Below are 16,768 nucleotides of genomic sequence, written 5' to 3'. Positions count from 1 at the left end.
TTAATTCTAATCTATCTTTCTCTAAAAATGATAAAATTCTATATATAGCAAAACCAACGAAGGAGAAATTAGTTTAATGTCCAAAAAGAACCCCAAATGGCACGCCCTCTCCTCTCAATACGTGGCCGCAAAGAAGTGGGTTCGAAACAGGGAGAAGGCAGGTGCGCGGCCGCACCACCCACCTGCGCGGCTGCTCCATAGTCGTGCGCGCCCATGCTTGGGAGCAAGGGAGAGCTTCCTTGTGCGGTCGTTGATGCTCCCATGCGCTCCACTTCATACATGTTGGGGGTGGAAGATTCCAAATGTCTTCACAGTGGGTTTAACACCAATTTTAATGCCTACGAAGCTTGAGAGTGCGACCTTGAAGACTTGGTTTTTGCACTCCTTTACGTTTGAGCTTCAAGGGGAGAGACCGACTTGCATATTGAAAATTATAAACCCCAAGCAAATGCCATTGAAATTCTTGATTATCACCAATCTCCTGAAATCAAAGAGAAGCAAACAATTAAAGGAGAAAAGGCAAAATAAACTAAGAAATGCAAGAAAATGTTAAAATAACTAAGGAAAAGGAGAACTAGAGAAATAACAAGTAAAACTAAAGACAAAGAGATAAAAGAGATATAAAAGCAATCAAAATTCATCCTATAAGAGGCTAAATGAGTGCCATAAATGACACTCATCAAACTCCCCCAAAGCTAGACTTTTACTCGTCCTCGAGCAAAACAAAAGCAACAAGAAATAGGATGAAAAATTTATTTAAACCAAGAAAAGGAAAGAAAAAGATAAGAATGTACACTAAAACTCACTCTCGTAGGAATCACGGTTTTTTTAGCTATAATAAGCCCTTAAAACCTCAAAGTCGCCAATGAGGACGAGTGAGGTCTCGTAAGGGTATCCAAAGAGGACCCATAACTCTTGAAGGTAAAATTAAGGCAAATCATTAAAAAGAAAGTAAAATAAAAAAGGAAAAATTCAAACAAAAAGCTTTTGAAATGGACTTTTACAAATGATCAATGCAAGTGAATAAACAAGTTTCTATACTATAGGGTATGCACGTTCCAAGATATCCAAGGTTGATTGAAACATAGGATATGCTAAACATAGCGAACTAATGAAACACAATTCCCTTTCATCTCAAACAATCTTACCACGTTCTCCCAACTAGTTTCAAATCCACCTCTAGTGAGCATCTCAATGATTCCTCGAAGGAACCGGAAAAGAAGAGATTTTAGGGCTACCCGACATCTTGACTATGCACACCGCTCCATAGGATTGACTCACATCTCCCTCCACCGACTTGTGACTCAACCACAAAGGTCAAAAGGTCTTGAGAAGGGTTGTAATGTAAGGGGAAAAAGGGTGAAGGTAGGCTAAAATTTAAAATTTGGTGGTATACCTAAATTGTGAAGCAAAGGGTTATCAATCCTCAACACCATAATCAAGCAATCACCAAACAAAAACACCAACACCCCTAGCTTATTCAAAGATAAAATCACAAACATATATACAAAAAGCGTAAGAACGCTTCCCCCAAGCTAAAATGAAGCATTGTCCTCAATGCTTAAAATAAGGAGAAATATACTTACATCAAAATATTTTTGAACTTTTTCATTTTTCACAATTATTCAATTTACCAAAGCATTTGAAGTTGCTTTGCTTTTTTTTTTTCTCATTTTTTCATTTTTCCTTTTTTTTTCACTTTATTGCAATGTCCTCCCTTCTTTTAACTAGGGACGGCTTTTTCAACTTGGCATTTGCATTTATTCAAAAAATATTTACAACACAAACTTGCTTACATTATAAGAACCAATATTCAACTAATCCACCACAATCTCCAACAATAATGATCAATTGCTTCACAAAAACCAAGAATGGAAACAAGATGAAACAAAAGGCTCAAAATCTAAAGATATGACTTGAAATGAAGGTTTATGGCTGAAATGGTTAGCAAGTAGGCAATTGAAAACCCAAAATAAAGAAAAGAAAACTATCATAGAAAAAGAAAAATCATCACCCCGAAAAAATGCCTTTGCCATTCTTAAATGGCTCGGTTGCGATCTCGGGAGATAAGAGTCAAGTTCTAGATACAACATACAATAGTCAAGGATCCATGCCGCTCATACAAAATATGTAGAAGGCTTGAAAAGAAAGAAAGCTCACATGGTTGTAGCAATAACTCACTATTAGTTTCAAATTCACTAAAGGGAGCAACTCCAACTTTCCACAAACAATTAGAATTCGGCTTCAGGGTCCCAAAAGTTCTAAAGACACTACTTTAGCATACTCTATCCTAGAATCAACCAAACATATTCTCAAACTGTGCACATCTATACCACATAGGAAACCATTCATTCAAAAGCAAAAGGTCGGATGGTATTATATTGAAAACATAAGCATAACATGAATAGGATCAAAAAGAAAGTCTCAAAATCATATTTTTGTATTTTCTTTGCATTTTGAAAAGAATGAAAAGAAAAAGAAAAGTGGAAAATAGAAGAAAAGGAAAATATAAAGAAAAGTGCAAAGATGCATGCATATCATATAAATCCCAATCGTCATACAAGTGGTCATTCGACAACATCGCCAATGACCCCAAACATGATTGGTGTTACAAAGCAAACATTCTCGAACCTTTCAAATCATCATAAAATAATCCTATTCTATGCAAACAATGAAAGAAAAGAAAGAAAAGAGAGAAATAAGAAATATCTCACCGGGTTATCCAAGCTAAGCTATGAAAAGCGGGGTAAAGAAAATACCACCTCCATGAAGCTCCAATCAAGCATTAGCAGGAATTGACAAAACCAAGTGAGAATAAAAAAGAGAAAATGGAACTATGTATAAAGAAAAAGGTTAGTAACTTCACAACAAAATAATAAGAAGGCAAAATCAAAATAAATAGACAAAATAACAAAATCAAACTAATCTTCAAAATCAAAATCAAAACAAACCAATCAAAATATCAAAATCAACTATACACTCAAAGTAGCAAAATCAATTATACACTAAAGCTACACTCATTTGGATCAAAGGGTTTTGGATTCAAGGGTTTTGGATTTAGGGATTTGGATTAAAAGGGGAAAAATTATCATTAACTCAACATTAAAGAGCAATCATCATCAAAATCAACATCAAAAGAATGTCAACAAGAAAAAAACATGATATACTCATGGAAAACAACAACATCAATCCTAATCAAGACAAGCAATCACAAATCATCAAGGCACTAAAAATCAAGGACATCCAACAATAACAAAATTGGCCACCGTTACCCTTCCATAAAACTAGTGTCCTCCCAAGCTAAACAAAAATACATCTCAACATCCCATCAATATAAAACAAAAGATCACATAATAAAAGGGATGGAGGTAAAAGCACAAAGAGGGGGTACTATTTACCACTAGGCCCGGCACCATCATCACTATCCTCCCTATCATAGGAGAACCCGGATGGGGGACCACAAGGATCCCATCCCCCGGTGTAACCGGGCGACCAACCATGGTGACCCCTAAAATTATCTTGTTGCCAAGGGGCCAAGGGAGTGTATTGCTCGGGCAACTCTAGTGGCAAAGGATGGGTGGGATCGACATAGGGGTAGTTAGGATAACCCCTGTAGTCGCTCCTACCAGGCACACGGTAATCATAGTTACCATGCTCATCTGGGAAGGTGCGAATATCGGCGTTGGACCCTTGAGGTCCTTGCCAATATGCGTAGGTAGCCCTCTCATCATCTCCGCAAGACGGAAAGGGACTGAGTTGAGGAGTGAAATAAGGGTAGTTAACCGTGGGGCTAATCTCCTGACGGTTAACACTCACATCATAGAGTTGTTGTTGTTGTTGGAGGAACATACATTGTTGCATTTTGGAGATGCCTCTCATTTAGTTGTAAATTGCCTCAAAGTCTTGATCGTACATCCCCTCCATTCGAATTTGCATGCCCTTCATTTGGGCACTCAAAGCTTCTATGTCGGGGTTGGAGAATTGATGTTGTTGAAGTTGAGGCTCTTGTCGTTGTTGTTGTTGTTGTTGTTGTCGTTGACGTTGTTATTGATTTTTTTGGATTTGTTGCTTTTTATTGATGACATCTTGCATGTCATCGTCCTCACCGGGGATGCGGTTGCTTTGGGGCACAAACCACACATTTTACATGGTAGTGGAGGGAGGTCAAAGAGGGGTTAGGAAGGTAACAATGATGTGCATTCCTCAAAAACTAATCCAAAACCTCTTCGTCATTGTTCTTTGCTATGAATTGAACTTGTTTGAGCTGAGCAATGTCAAGGTAGAGAGTGTTAGCTTCCTCCACCGGAGTACAAGAAGGGAGATATCGAGCAAAACCAAGCTTGGTAGCTAATCTAGTCACCACATTGAATGTCCCCCGACTTCTTACCACGCATGTCTATGCAATCTTTCAAGAAGATGTTCCCAAAGTTGACCCTTCCACGCAACTCCTCTCTAGTTGTAATCCAAAGAACAACCAACTTTACCCTCGACATCTTTCCCAAGTCTTGCTTTAGGAATACCGAGTAACCCAATAGTCGATGAAGCACTCGAAGGCATGGTAGGAAAATATCACTAGCAAGAGAGTAGCGAGCGGTGAACTTATCCAATCTCGAAATATCATGCCACCATGCATTTTGGGCGAACTCATCAAAATAATCATGCTCGGGAAAAAGGATATCCGCTCCTAGATTGAAATCAAGGGCCACATTGAATTCGACCGGAGTGAAAGTCAATGAAGCTAAGAACTCCCTAGTAGGCTCAAGGTAGGTTCGGTAGCATGTGTTGACAAAGCTACCTAACCGAAGGTTGTGAAACAAGACCCATAAGTCCTCATCGATCCCCAACTTGATCATACTTCCTCGATGATAGTGCCGTGAGGGTTTTATGGTTCGTTTCTTAAAGTCGTCCCATAGAAATTTGAGACTTGGGTTGGCTTTAGGCAATGGTAGAGGGTCATCGTTTTGTTGTGTTTGAGATGAGGGGGAATTTTTGGGTGAAGGTTCTTCAATTGTCACTTGGGTTTTTCTCTTTTTGGAGGTGAGGGCTTTCATTATTTTTGACATGTTTGCTTCACAAAGTTCACAACCAAAATTAAATCATAAACTCCGCAATCCACCACAATCACAAATAACCACAACACTACCACACCACTTAGTTCAACTAAACACCACTTCAATCACCAACTTACTTCCAACAATTCTAATTTTCAATCTTCCACAAAGAGCCACTAAATTTCAGAATCAAGCTATACAATCAACAACAGCACAATGTAAGGCAATTTCAATCAACAAACAACACATATAAGTAACCAAATTACTCAAACAATCATCATATTCAACCAAAACAATACTACTACTATTCACAAGTATGTATAATCAAATTCTTGCTACAAATTGATGTAATAATACAAAATAAAGGTAGAGAAGATGATTATACCATACAAGAAGCAAATTTGATCAATTTTCAAGCTCTAAAATCCACTAAAACAAAAATCCCCAAAATTGCTCTCAATGGAGGAAAGAGAATGGAAAAGATGAAATGGAGGAATGTAGTATGAAATTGATGAAATTTGAGTAAGAATTTAGTGATTTTGTGAGTTATTATTTGGATTTGAGTGATGAAAATTGTTGTTTGAGGGTTAGAGTTTCCCTATAGAAAGAAGGAGGGTGTAGACGAGGGTAAGGGTAAGAAGGAAATGAGGGAAAGAAAGGAGAAAGAAGAAGTAATAGTCGCGGTTGGGCACTTGCGCGACCGCGCTACAGGGGTGCGCGCTCGCGCCCCTGCTGCATCTCTTCTTTGCTTGTTTCTTCTCTTGGTGCGTTCATCTATGGGCTCTATGCATCTTTGTCATCCCAGGATTATTGAACCCACTAAACACATCAGTTTCTAAACGCCTTGGTAGTGGATTCAACATCCTAAATTAATGACAAGCATAAAATTTCTTCTCATTTAAGCACAACTTTTCTAATCTTGCCTCCTTGATTACCTTACCCATTTAACTCAAAATTCAAGCAAATTGAGCATACTCTCATCATTTATCATGAAACTCCTTCCCATTGTGCTCATGCTCGTTTAATGGGTCTGAATCCCGTGAAAAACAACCTATTAATCCAAACACAAAACAAGTGAAAGGAAGAAAAGCAATTAAAAGAAAACTAAGAAAGATAGAATCAAAAGAAAAAGTTAGAAAACCGGGTTGCCTCCCGGAAAGTGCTTGCTTAAGGTCCTAAGCTCGACCCTTCCTCAAAATCGCGGAGGGTTAAAGAACACCACTTTGTCCAAAGTGGTAGAGGAAAGAAAGTTCTTGTCATTCCTTAGCAACTTCACATCATTTTTGGATGTATTCCCTTTTGTTGAAAATTCCGAATCAAGTTTACTTTGCTTCAACTTCTTTTTCTTCTTTGTCTTCTTACTCCTTGTAGTGGACGGCTTCTCACCATCAATACATTTGGAGTCAATCTCATCCTCTCTGGAGTAGAGCTCAAACCATGAAGGTTTATCAATCACCTCCTCATCCATAAGCTTTGAAGGCTCCTTGTTGTCTTCACTAACCTTCTTGCTTTCAACACTTGAAGGCACATCATCACAAGCTTCAAGAACATCGTTACTTGAAGAAACAAACATGCATACATTATCATTGGATTTAGGTGAATTGATACACATAATTCCCTTTACAAAAGACAAAGATTCATGCATCAACTTAAGCTTAAAACTAGCCTTATTGTTACTAACCCGCAAAGAAATAAGGCCACCTTTCACATCAATCAAAGCTTCCGAAGTAGCTAAGAATGGTCTCCCTAAGATGATAGGTTTGTTGTCATCTTCTGCTATCTCAAGCACAATGAAGTCAACCGGAATTGTAAACTCACCTATCTTGAGGGGGACATCCTCAACCCTTCCCTTAGGAAACTTAATGGATCGGTTGGTCAATTGTAAGGTCATGTTGGTTGGGAGAAGCTCACCTAGCTTAAGCTTCCTAAAGGCCGAATAAGGAATTATGCTAAAACTTGCACCAAGATCGCAAAGAGCATTTTGAAACAATTTTCCATTTATCTTGCAAGAGATAGAAAAATTACCCGGGTCTTTCATTTTTTTGGGTAAGTCATTGTGAATCAAAGCACTAAAACACTCCCCAACCTTTACCGAGTTAATATCATTACACTCTCTCTTGCTACACAAGATTTCCTTAAGGAACTTAGAATACCTTGGCATTTGTGTCATAGCTTCGGTGAAAGGGATTGAAAGATGCATTTCCTTAAGCATATCTAGAAATATCCAAAATTGTTCATCAATCTTATTTCTCAAAAACTTTTGGGGATATGGAAGTTTGGGTTTGATCACATTATCATGCAATTTTTCATCAATTTTCTCATCCTCTTTGGGTTCTTTTCTCACCATCTTTGAAACATCAAGCTCTTTCCCCTCACTTGAATCACTCACCTTCTCACCCTCCTCACTCTTCTAAGAAACTCTCTCTTCAAGACCTTTACCACTCCTTGTGGTGATAGAATACATGGGTTTCTTAGGATCAAGTCCTTGTGAGGGTAAAGAAGAAGGGCTAGCATTCACACTTTATTTCAAGGTGTTCGCTAATTGGGTGATTTGTGTTTCAAGCATCTTGTTGTGTGTCATTATCTCATTCAACTTGTTGTCACTTACCGACATTTAAGTGTTTAAAATCTTAGTTTGGTTTTGATGATTTCTTCCAAGGTAGTCCTAGAAAATGAAGGTTGAGCATAGGAATTGTCACCATTACCTTGAGTTCTTGGAGCAAATCCGGGTCGGGGTCCCCTTTGATTGTTGTTTTGAAAATTTTCCCGGTTTTTGTTGCTCTAATTACCCCGGTTTTGATTTTGGCCATTGTTTTGGTAATGGTTACCATAGCCTTGTTTTCGGCTTTGGTTTCCATACCCTTGACCTCGACTTTGATTATTATAGCCTTGATTATTATAATTACCTCGGAAATTTTGATTTCCTTGGTTCCTATAATCACCATTTTGGTTATAATTATCAAAGTTCCCTTGTTGGTGAGAATTTCTATTCCCAAAGTTCCTTACTCCATCAAATCTTTGTCCATTGTTATTATTTGAAACAAAGTTCACTTGTTCACAATCGTTATTATCAACATCATCACAATTATAAATTGCATGTGGGCAATTAGAATCATCATGGTCATATGACCCACATACATCACAAAACAAACATCTATTTGCCATATTATTCGAAGTAGAAGCAGGAGTTGAGTTAGAAGATGTACCTTTCCCCTTATTGTGGGAGAGAAGAATAAGTGCTTGTGATGAAGCACTCTCAAGCTTTGTTGGTATAAAGGTCTTCTCCTTTCCCAAGTTTGAGATTTGTGCGGACAAATAGTTAATGACATTGAGATGGTCGATTGAATACACCGTAGAACCGCTTTTGTTTGTCGACTCTCTCTCACCTTCTTGCCAATCCATGTGATACCTTACCACACCTTCTATTAGGTCCACCACTTTATCCTCCGTTTTGTTCATGATAGGGCCTCCGGCACCGGCATCTAAGCAAGACTTTTCTTGGGGGCTTAGACCTCCATAGAAGATTCAGATGATTTGATAGGTGGGAATCCCATAGTGTAGGAACTCTCTTTGGTATTCCTTATACCTCTCCCAACCCTCATAAAGACTTTCCTTTATCTTTTGCTTGAAGCTTTAAATGAGAGATCTTGCTTCGGCTGTCTTTTTTTGTGGATGGAACCGAGATAGAAACTCCTTGGTCACTTCATCCCATGTTCTCAAAGAATTTGGCTTCATCTCTTTGTCCAACCATTCTAGAGCACGTCCAATAAGAGATAAAGGGACAAGTTTAAGTCGAATGAACTCTTTAGTAACCCCATTCACTTTGATGGTATTGCAATACTTCTCAAACTCCTTAAGATGGTTGAGGGAACTCTCAGGCTTGGCTCCACTAAATTGATGCCTCTCTATTAAAGTAATCATCGCCGGTCTTATCTCAAAGTCATTTGCCGGTGTTGTGGGAGGAGCGATTTCTCTTTCAAACCTATAAGCTCCCTGAGTACCCAACTCCTTTAATGCTGCTCTCGGATTGGCACCCATTCTTTCTCGTTCTTCTTCTTCTTCTTGATGGATTTCCTCTCTTGAGGGACTTGAGCTTGAGGAACGATTAGCAACCCTTATCCATGTTATAGTCCTCTTAATTTCCGGATCAAATGGCACTAAATTTCGATCCCGTGCCCTACGCATACAAATCTCAAAGGAAAATATCAATAGCACAGCTACAAATGTAGCCTAAAAGAAATAAAATATTTTTGTATTTTTTTTCCAATAAAAGTGGAATAGACTCAATCAACAATAGCAAATAACCATGCCATTACCCGGTAACGGCGCCATTTTTGACACGAGGAAAACCTAGCTCGTTGATTTCTAAGTGTCCCCGATCAAAACCAAATTTATAACCAAACCCAACCCTATGTATAGAGGTAAGTCCGGGTCGCACCCAAGGGAATGCGGTATAAGCTAAAGTCTCTAGTTAAGCTATTCCGAAGTCTTAATCAGTAGGGTTGGTCTAAACTAGCAAATCAATATAATCAAAGCTAACAATAGAATTCAATATCAAAGTACTAGGGATTAAGGATCCATATGCTCTCACGATAAACTTGCTAATTTGTCGGAAATTTGATCAATCAAGCAATGAGAGGGAAAACGATATTTGCAATCAAAATCACTCAAAGAGCTATTTCCTAGGGTCAAGCTAGATGTCTCTACAAATGACTTCAAAAGAAAATCGCAAAACAAGATCAATCGATAATAATAGCTTCTAAATCAATTTTTCGTTTCATTAAAAACTAATATGCAATCTAGCTTGATAATCAAGGTTAGCTACTCCTCAACAAATCAAACACATTCACAAATTCCATCAACCAATTTAATCACATCATCAAATCAATCAAAACCCCCAAATTAGCTATAGCTTATCATTCATACAAGCTTCACCATTTCCCTAGCAAAGGAACTAGTCACTACACATTGTAAAATTGAAAAGCATAACTAAACTAATCATCAATTTCATCATTAACATTGGAATCCAAATACCAACAATCAAATTAAACAAACTACACAAATTCAATAATATATCAAGAATCTAACACTAAAATTGCATTAAAAAGGAAAGAATTCTTACAAAACTTTGATCAATATAAAAGTGAATGAAGGTCAAAATGTAGCAATCATCAAATACCAAGTTTTTTCTCTAAAATCTAAGAACAAAGTTTTCAAAATCTTAAGACTCTCTCTCTAAAATTCCAATAAAAAATCTAATTCTCATTTAATTCTAGTCTATCTCTCTCTATAAATGAAGAAATTATATATATAGTAAAACTAACAAAGGAGAAGTTAGTTAGACGTCCAAAAAGAACCCCAAAAGGCGCTCCCTCTCCTCTCAATTCGCGGCCGAAAAGAAGTGGGTACATAACAGGGGAAAGGCAGGTGCGCGACTACACCTCCTACCTCCGCGGCCGTGCATAGGGCCTGGCGCCTGCGCCATAGTCGTGCTCTTCCGCGCCTGGGAGCAGGGGAGAGCTTCCTTGTGCGGTCGTTGATGCTCCCGTGCGCTCCACTTGATACATGTTGGGGGTGGCATTCTCCAAAGGCATTCAACACCGATTTTATGCCCACGCAGCTTGAGAGTGTGGCCTTGAAGACTTGATTTTTGCACTCCTTCACATTTGAGCTTAAAGGGGAGAGATCGGCTTGCATATTAAGCTTTATAAACCCCGAGAAAATGCCATTGAGCTTCTTAAACATCACAAATCTTCTGAAATCAAAGAGAAGTTAACAAGTAAAGGAGAAAAGGCAAAATAAACTAAGAAATGCAAGAAAATGGTAAAACAACTAAGGAAAACACAAACTAGAGATATAATAAGTAAAACTAAAGAAAAAGAGATAAAAAGTAATCAAAATTCATCCTAAAAGAGGCTAAATTAGTGCCATAAATGACACTCATCAAGTACCTCTAGGATGGTTTTACAACAGTCTGTACTGCCTGATCCCATACGGCCTGTAGTCGATGGTGATGTCTATTCGATCCATGATATCGATAACAACTTTGAGGTCGAAACACATGTGGCCTTTGATGGGTCACTCAAAACAAGACCCATCAGTCCTAAGGAAACCTTGGAGCGGGGCAATGACCAAGCAGGTCCAAGCAAGTCATCAAGTTAGCCGCCCGGACAACCCTAGGAGGCAAAAGGATTGTCTCCCGTCACTAAAGATGAACTCATGAAATTCATGACTAGTTTCAAAGGGAAGATCAAGGATCTGATCAACAAGAGGACGACTGGCTCTAGTAAGGGTAAGTCGGCCAGAAAATCTTCTCATGTTGAGAGGAACAAGTCCGTTAGGGATCGACAGCCTACTCCGTACCCTAGTACTAGGGAGAAGGCTCGAACCTTAATTGACTGGATCAGAGTCCGTCTGCCCGAGACGGGCCACAGGAAGGTCATCCGGAAAATTCAGCCGGATGGTAGAAAAAAGTTATTCTGTGATGCTCGACACATCATCGAGCAAAAGAGAAACCAGCAATTGTCTAACTCGGCTTCCATATCGAGCTTCACAGACAGCTTCAAGAATACCTCGGCGAGGTATTCTCACTCTGATCATGAGAGCCATTCAGGCGACAAGTCCGTCCATACAAGCCCTCAAATGATAGGCTTAGCCCCGTATGTGCCTTAAATTCCATACGGGCCATATGCCCAACCTTACATGCAGTCGACCCTTTATGGAGGTCAGGCGGCATTCAATGTCCAACATTTGGACTGGCAGCTCCATCTGCTAAAACTTGGTGAACAACCTTTTGCGTTAACCAAGGAGTTAATCGAGGCGGCACAGCCGGCCAAGCTTAAGAATATCATGGTGGGTACCTACGGCGGTACCACCAATCCTGAAGACCACCTTATGTCTTACACCAACCTCATGTACCTATAGGGGTTGGATGATGCCTACTGGTGCAGGTGTTTCCCGACTACATTGAAGGGCATCGCCCAATAATGGTTCTGCAACTTGTTGGCCAAATGTTTGGACAGCTTTAAGAGGCTTGCCTGCTTGTTTGCTTCAAACTTCTTGATGAACATACCTGCAAAGAAAACAAGTCTCGACTTGAGAACCATGCAGCAGGGGGAGAGAGAAGGGCTCCGCTTATATGTCAGGCTGTTCAATCTGGTGAAAATCCAAATTCAAGGGTTGTCTAACGATGTAGCTTACACAAACTTCTTCAAGAGTTTGAAAGACGGGTCAACTTTTAAGTTCAATCTCGTCTTAAAGAGAGTATTCACTCTCCAAGAGGCGTTGATGGAGGCGGAAGCCTATATACAAATGATCGAGCTCTGCTCCACTAGCAAGCAGTCAGACTCAAAGAAGTCTGACAAATAGAAAGAGAGTCAAAGACTGCTACACCATCCTCATGGAGATCAAGGACCGGGTGACCATTGAGAAACCCGCTTCTATGAAAGGTTCCACCAAAAATCTAAACAAAAACAAGTATTGCCACTTCCATGAGGATATTGGCCATGACACCAACGACTGCTATAACCTCAAGTGGCTGTTGGACTGTCTGGCTGATTAGGAGTTTTGAAATCCTACATCCTCAAGTCTAAGGTTACCCTAAAGACAAATCCAGGGCAGTCATCCAAAAAGACTGCCTATTCTACTAGTAGTTCGGACAATGACAAAGAGCCGATCTACACAATAGCAAGCGGCTTTGCTAGAGGAGCTCTTTCCATCAGGGGCACCAAGGACCATCTAAGAAAGATGGAAGTCAACTTTGTTGATGAGGGTCAGGCGTCTACTAGCGCAATCCCTGAGGGAACCATTTCTAAGAAAGATCGGGGCGAAAATTCGCCGGCCCCAAGATGACCCAGTCGTCATCGAATGCAAGGTTGCTAACCAAATGGTTGGCCAGATCTTGATAGATACAGGTAGCTCGTCTGACATCATCAGCTACAAGTGCTTATCAAACTTAAAGTACAAGCCCAACATCATGCACAAAGTTACTCACCCCCTGATTCGTTTTGGGATGAGTTGTGCACCCAGTTGGTCGGATTGATCTATCCATCCGGCTAGGACAGAAGGGAAAGGGACGCCACATGGTCGTCCAGTTCTTGGTCGTGGAAGTGTTGACTGCCTACAACCTCATTTTGGGCTGTCTGACTGTAAACAAATCTAGACCGTCATTATCCCATCCCTCTTGTTGCTGATGTTCGAAAGGGATGATGGATTTGTTAGCTCCCCTAGCGGGGACCAAAAGACGGCTAGAGATTGCTACCTCTACGACGTCAAGACCACAGTGGCCGTAACCGACCAGGGTGAGGAGCTAATAGACCTTGACGATTTCAAGTATCTCAAGCCAGCTCCACCAGTAGCCGGAAAGAAAAGAAAAACTGATCAGCTGGTGACGGTGAAAAAAGAAAAGCAATAGAAATCACTAACCAGGGAACGATTAAATTAACTCCGTCCCCAGCCGGCTAGTGAACACATTGATATTGCTTGGACGATAGCCGTCCGGAGCGTACTATTAAGGTGGGGATGGTTGCTTTTGCAATGTTGGGTGCAGACTTGCACAACCTGTTGAAGGAACTCAAACACATCTTTGCCTTTGAAGTGGAAGAGATGTCAGGCATCAACCTGGATCTTGCTTACCACAAACTCGCCGTGGATCCAAAAAAGAAGTCGGTAAGGCAAAAGAAAAGAAATTACGGTGAGGAGAAAAGTCAGGCGGCAGCCGCTAAGGTAAAAAAGTCGTTAAACACTATAGACACCTAAAAATGTCTCCATAAAACCAAACCCGATGATGAACAACCTTTCACCTCCATATTGGGAAGGTCGAGTATTTAATCCCGGGAGTGCTTAAAGACCATGTTCAATCAAACCCATCTCAAAAAATAGTCAATAGATTAGTCCTAATATCTAGTCAAAGCATAGTCCAATTCATATTTTGGCCCAAACTCTTTTAATTAATTTCGTATTAATTGAGCCCGATTAATGAATAATAAACATAAATAAGTCTGGAAATTTGAAACGACACCTAAAATACCGTACTTAATGATCAAGAATTAGGTTAAAAATGAATCAGAACGTTTTTTAGGCAAAACTGTGCACCGTGTCACGGTGTGCTATACCGTGCCACGATGGACGGTACAGTGTGACCCCTTTTTAGGGTATTTCAATAGCTCTTATCTCTTCTAGGGTTTTGTGGAACCCCTTGTTCATTTCTTCTATTAATACCCTGCTGATTTCCTAAGTTCGGGGCATCAAATCATTCTCTCTTCTCTTTTCTATGCTCCAGCCTAAATCATTCTCTCTTCTCTCTTCTATGCTATAGCCTAAACACTAGTCTACCCTATTATTCCACAATACTTCCCTTAAGCACTCCAAGGAGTCCGTACATTTGCCGTAGTTCCATACTTAAGACAAGGCATGAAAGGTAGAGTTGTTTGAGGGTTTGCCCCCAAATCAACTTTAATTTAATTTAATTTCAAATGTTGTTTATTAATTTCCTTGAACTTACTAACGTGTTTATTATTTAATAGTTGCAAGCAAAAAAAATCAAAGTAAGGAATCATGTTCCTTTTATTCCTATTATTAATCTAACGATTTTTATTATATTTATCATATATTAACTGTTGGATTTATTGTTAAATTGCATCCAACATTAATGTTAATTTTATTATATTGTTATTGATCACCATATTGCATGTTCAAAGAGAATATGTAATTGAAAATAATGCTTAATAAGATAATTTGGAAAACCAATTTAGGTTCCTTTTTAATCTTGTTATTTAATTGAAGTGATCACAATGTTTTAGAATTATGTGTGCTTAATATTTAACAAATTTAGCATAATTATAGTTTGGTGCGAATTAAATATTTTGTTTGTACGCCTTTGACATCGCAAGAATCACTTTTCACAATAAGGGTCGAGTGAGGCCAATATGGGCGAATGTGACTTTATGACTTACTTCGTACCATCTTCCCCGATCCTCCTTTCGTGATTTCAAACCAAGTGGAGTTAGTAATCTCATGGATTATTAATGGAGTGTAACCTTCATGGGTTAATCGGTGTTACCTATCATTGTCCCTTAATTGTGGTTGCCTTAAATGATCCGTGAACGGTTTACAAGGTCCATAAAAACTTGTTGGCGGCTCCTGACTTTCCTTGTCCCTAAATGTATAATATCAATTCCCACTTCCTATGAGTGCCAAGCATATTAAAAACATGCTTGGTGTAGGCACTCTTCGAATGACGCCTACAATTTGGTGACTCCACTGGGGAGGAGTCTTGGTTATTTATCGATTTGAGTGATCAGTATTTAATTAAAATGAGTGGATGAGATTTGAAAGATTCTTGAATCGTATTGCTGTGATTAAATTGGCATTTTTGCATTTACATTAACGTTTTTAACATCCTTTTTAGGTTCGCCCATAGGATAAATTGAATAACCTAATCACGAACGAATAAAACAGAGGCATTAGTCAGATTTCCTAACTACCCCCCCACGACATGTCTGCCATGTCACGGTACAGAATATTGTCACGCGGCTTTCTGTAACATGACATGGTGCTTACTGCCGTGTTACGGCATTCCCGAAGTCTTTCAAGTGATTTAGTTCTTTTTCTCATTGTTAGCTTCCTTCGATTTTTCCTGAAAAAACGTGTGTGTTCTTCATACATCAGTATTTAGTACGGACTTAAAATTGAATAAAACCTAGAATAAATCACAAACTGGACCTGGAACTGCGTACCGTGTCATGGCAAATACGTCGCGCCACGGTGTGCAGTGCCATGCCACGCTACCTTGTACCCCTTGACGGTGTTAAGCACCGTGTCACGATAGTTGCACCGTGACACGGTGCCCAGGAAAGGTTCTTGTCAGTCTTATTTTTGGTCTTTTGTTCGTATTTCTGTGGTTCATATGTCCCGTTAAGTGTCGTCTCTTGTTGTACGGTTATAACACGCATCCATAACCTCACTTAATCAGTCACAAGTCAAGTCGAGTTCACACACTTTTCCTTTTATTTGAATCGTGCACCATGTCGTTCATGACCGTACATTAGGAAGGTCTTGTGTCGTTTTTTCCGTTTTTTTTATAAGAATAAGTCAAATGGTATCCTCTCGTACATGCTTTTTACTAAAAAGAAAATTTTCAAAAATTCTTCCTTTTCTTTTTCAGGATGGGTCGAGGTTGAGTGTAGTCATTAATGGTGCGTTTGTCTTAATGTCGCAGCACTTCGTCGAGAAGCAAGGGTAGATTGTTACGGTTCGAATCACTACCACAACAACCTCTTAAACCTAAGAGGCGTGCAAGGAAACCATCGTAGTCATCTCCACATAATCCATCTCCTTCTCCAGTTCATTATGAGTTTATTCTAATGGCTACTAAGGATGATATCGAGAACATCAACAAGTCCATCAAGGCACTCACTGCCATGATGCAAACCCTCACTACCAAGGTCTCAACCATGGAACAAAATAATGTCACTATGGTTGCGATGGACAAGGAAAGAATGGAGCTGCCAACAACTTTTTCAGGAACTTGTAAACCGTTCACGGATCATTAAAGGCAACCATGATAAGGAACAACGATTGACCCAGTGAAGGTTACACCCTATTCATAATCCATGAAATAACTAACTCCATATGGTTTGGAACCACAAAAGGAGGATCGGGGTTGATGGTACGAAGTAAGTTCTGGAGTCACATTCGCCCGTATTGGCCTCTACTCG

The 16,768-nt window shown here is 39.5% G+C and overlaps 1 protein-coding gene across 1 annotated transcript; it reads right to left on the bottom strand.

Annotated features, from left to right (window-relative positions):
- Positions 1-8,684: 8,684 nt before the first annotated feature.
- On the bottom strand, positions 8,685-9,089 carry LOC145577941 (uncharacterized). The gene has a single exon (XM_081635358.1). It carries the CDS (start codon positions 9,087-9,089, stop codon positions 8,685-8,687), a length of 405 nt encoding a protein of 134 aa, XP_081491484.1.
- Positions 9,090-16,768: the final 7,679 nt, after the last annotated feature.

The sequence above is a fragment of the Chenopodium album genome, chromosome 14 (assembly GCF_948465745.1).
Source record: "Chenopodium album chromosome 14, dcCheAlbu1.1, whole genome shotgun sequence".
Lineage (NCBI taxonomy): Eukaryota > Viridiplantae > Streptophyta > Magnoliopsida > Caryophyllales > Amaranthaceae > Chenopodium > Chenopodium album.
This window is presented reverse-complemented; position numbering and strand designations above follow the sequence as displayed.

Excerpts from the sequence above, each read along its gene's own strand:
- LOC145577941 (XM_081635358.1), bottom strand. The coding sequence starts at position 9,089 with ATGGGTGCCAATCCGAGAGCAGCATTAAAGGAGTTGGGTACTCAGGGA.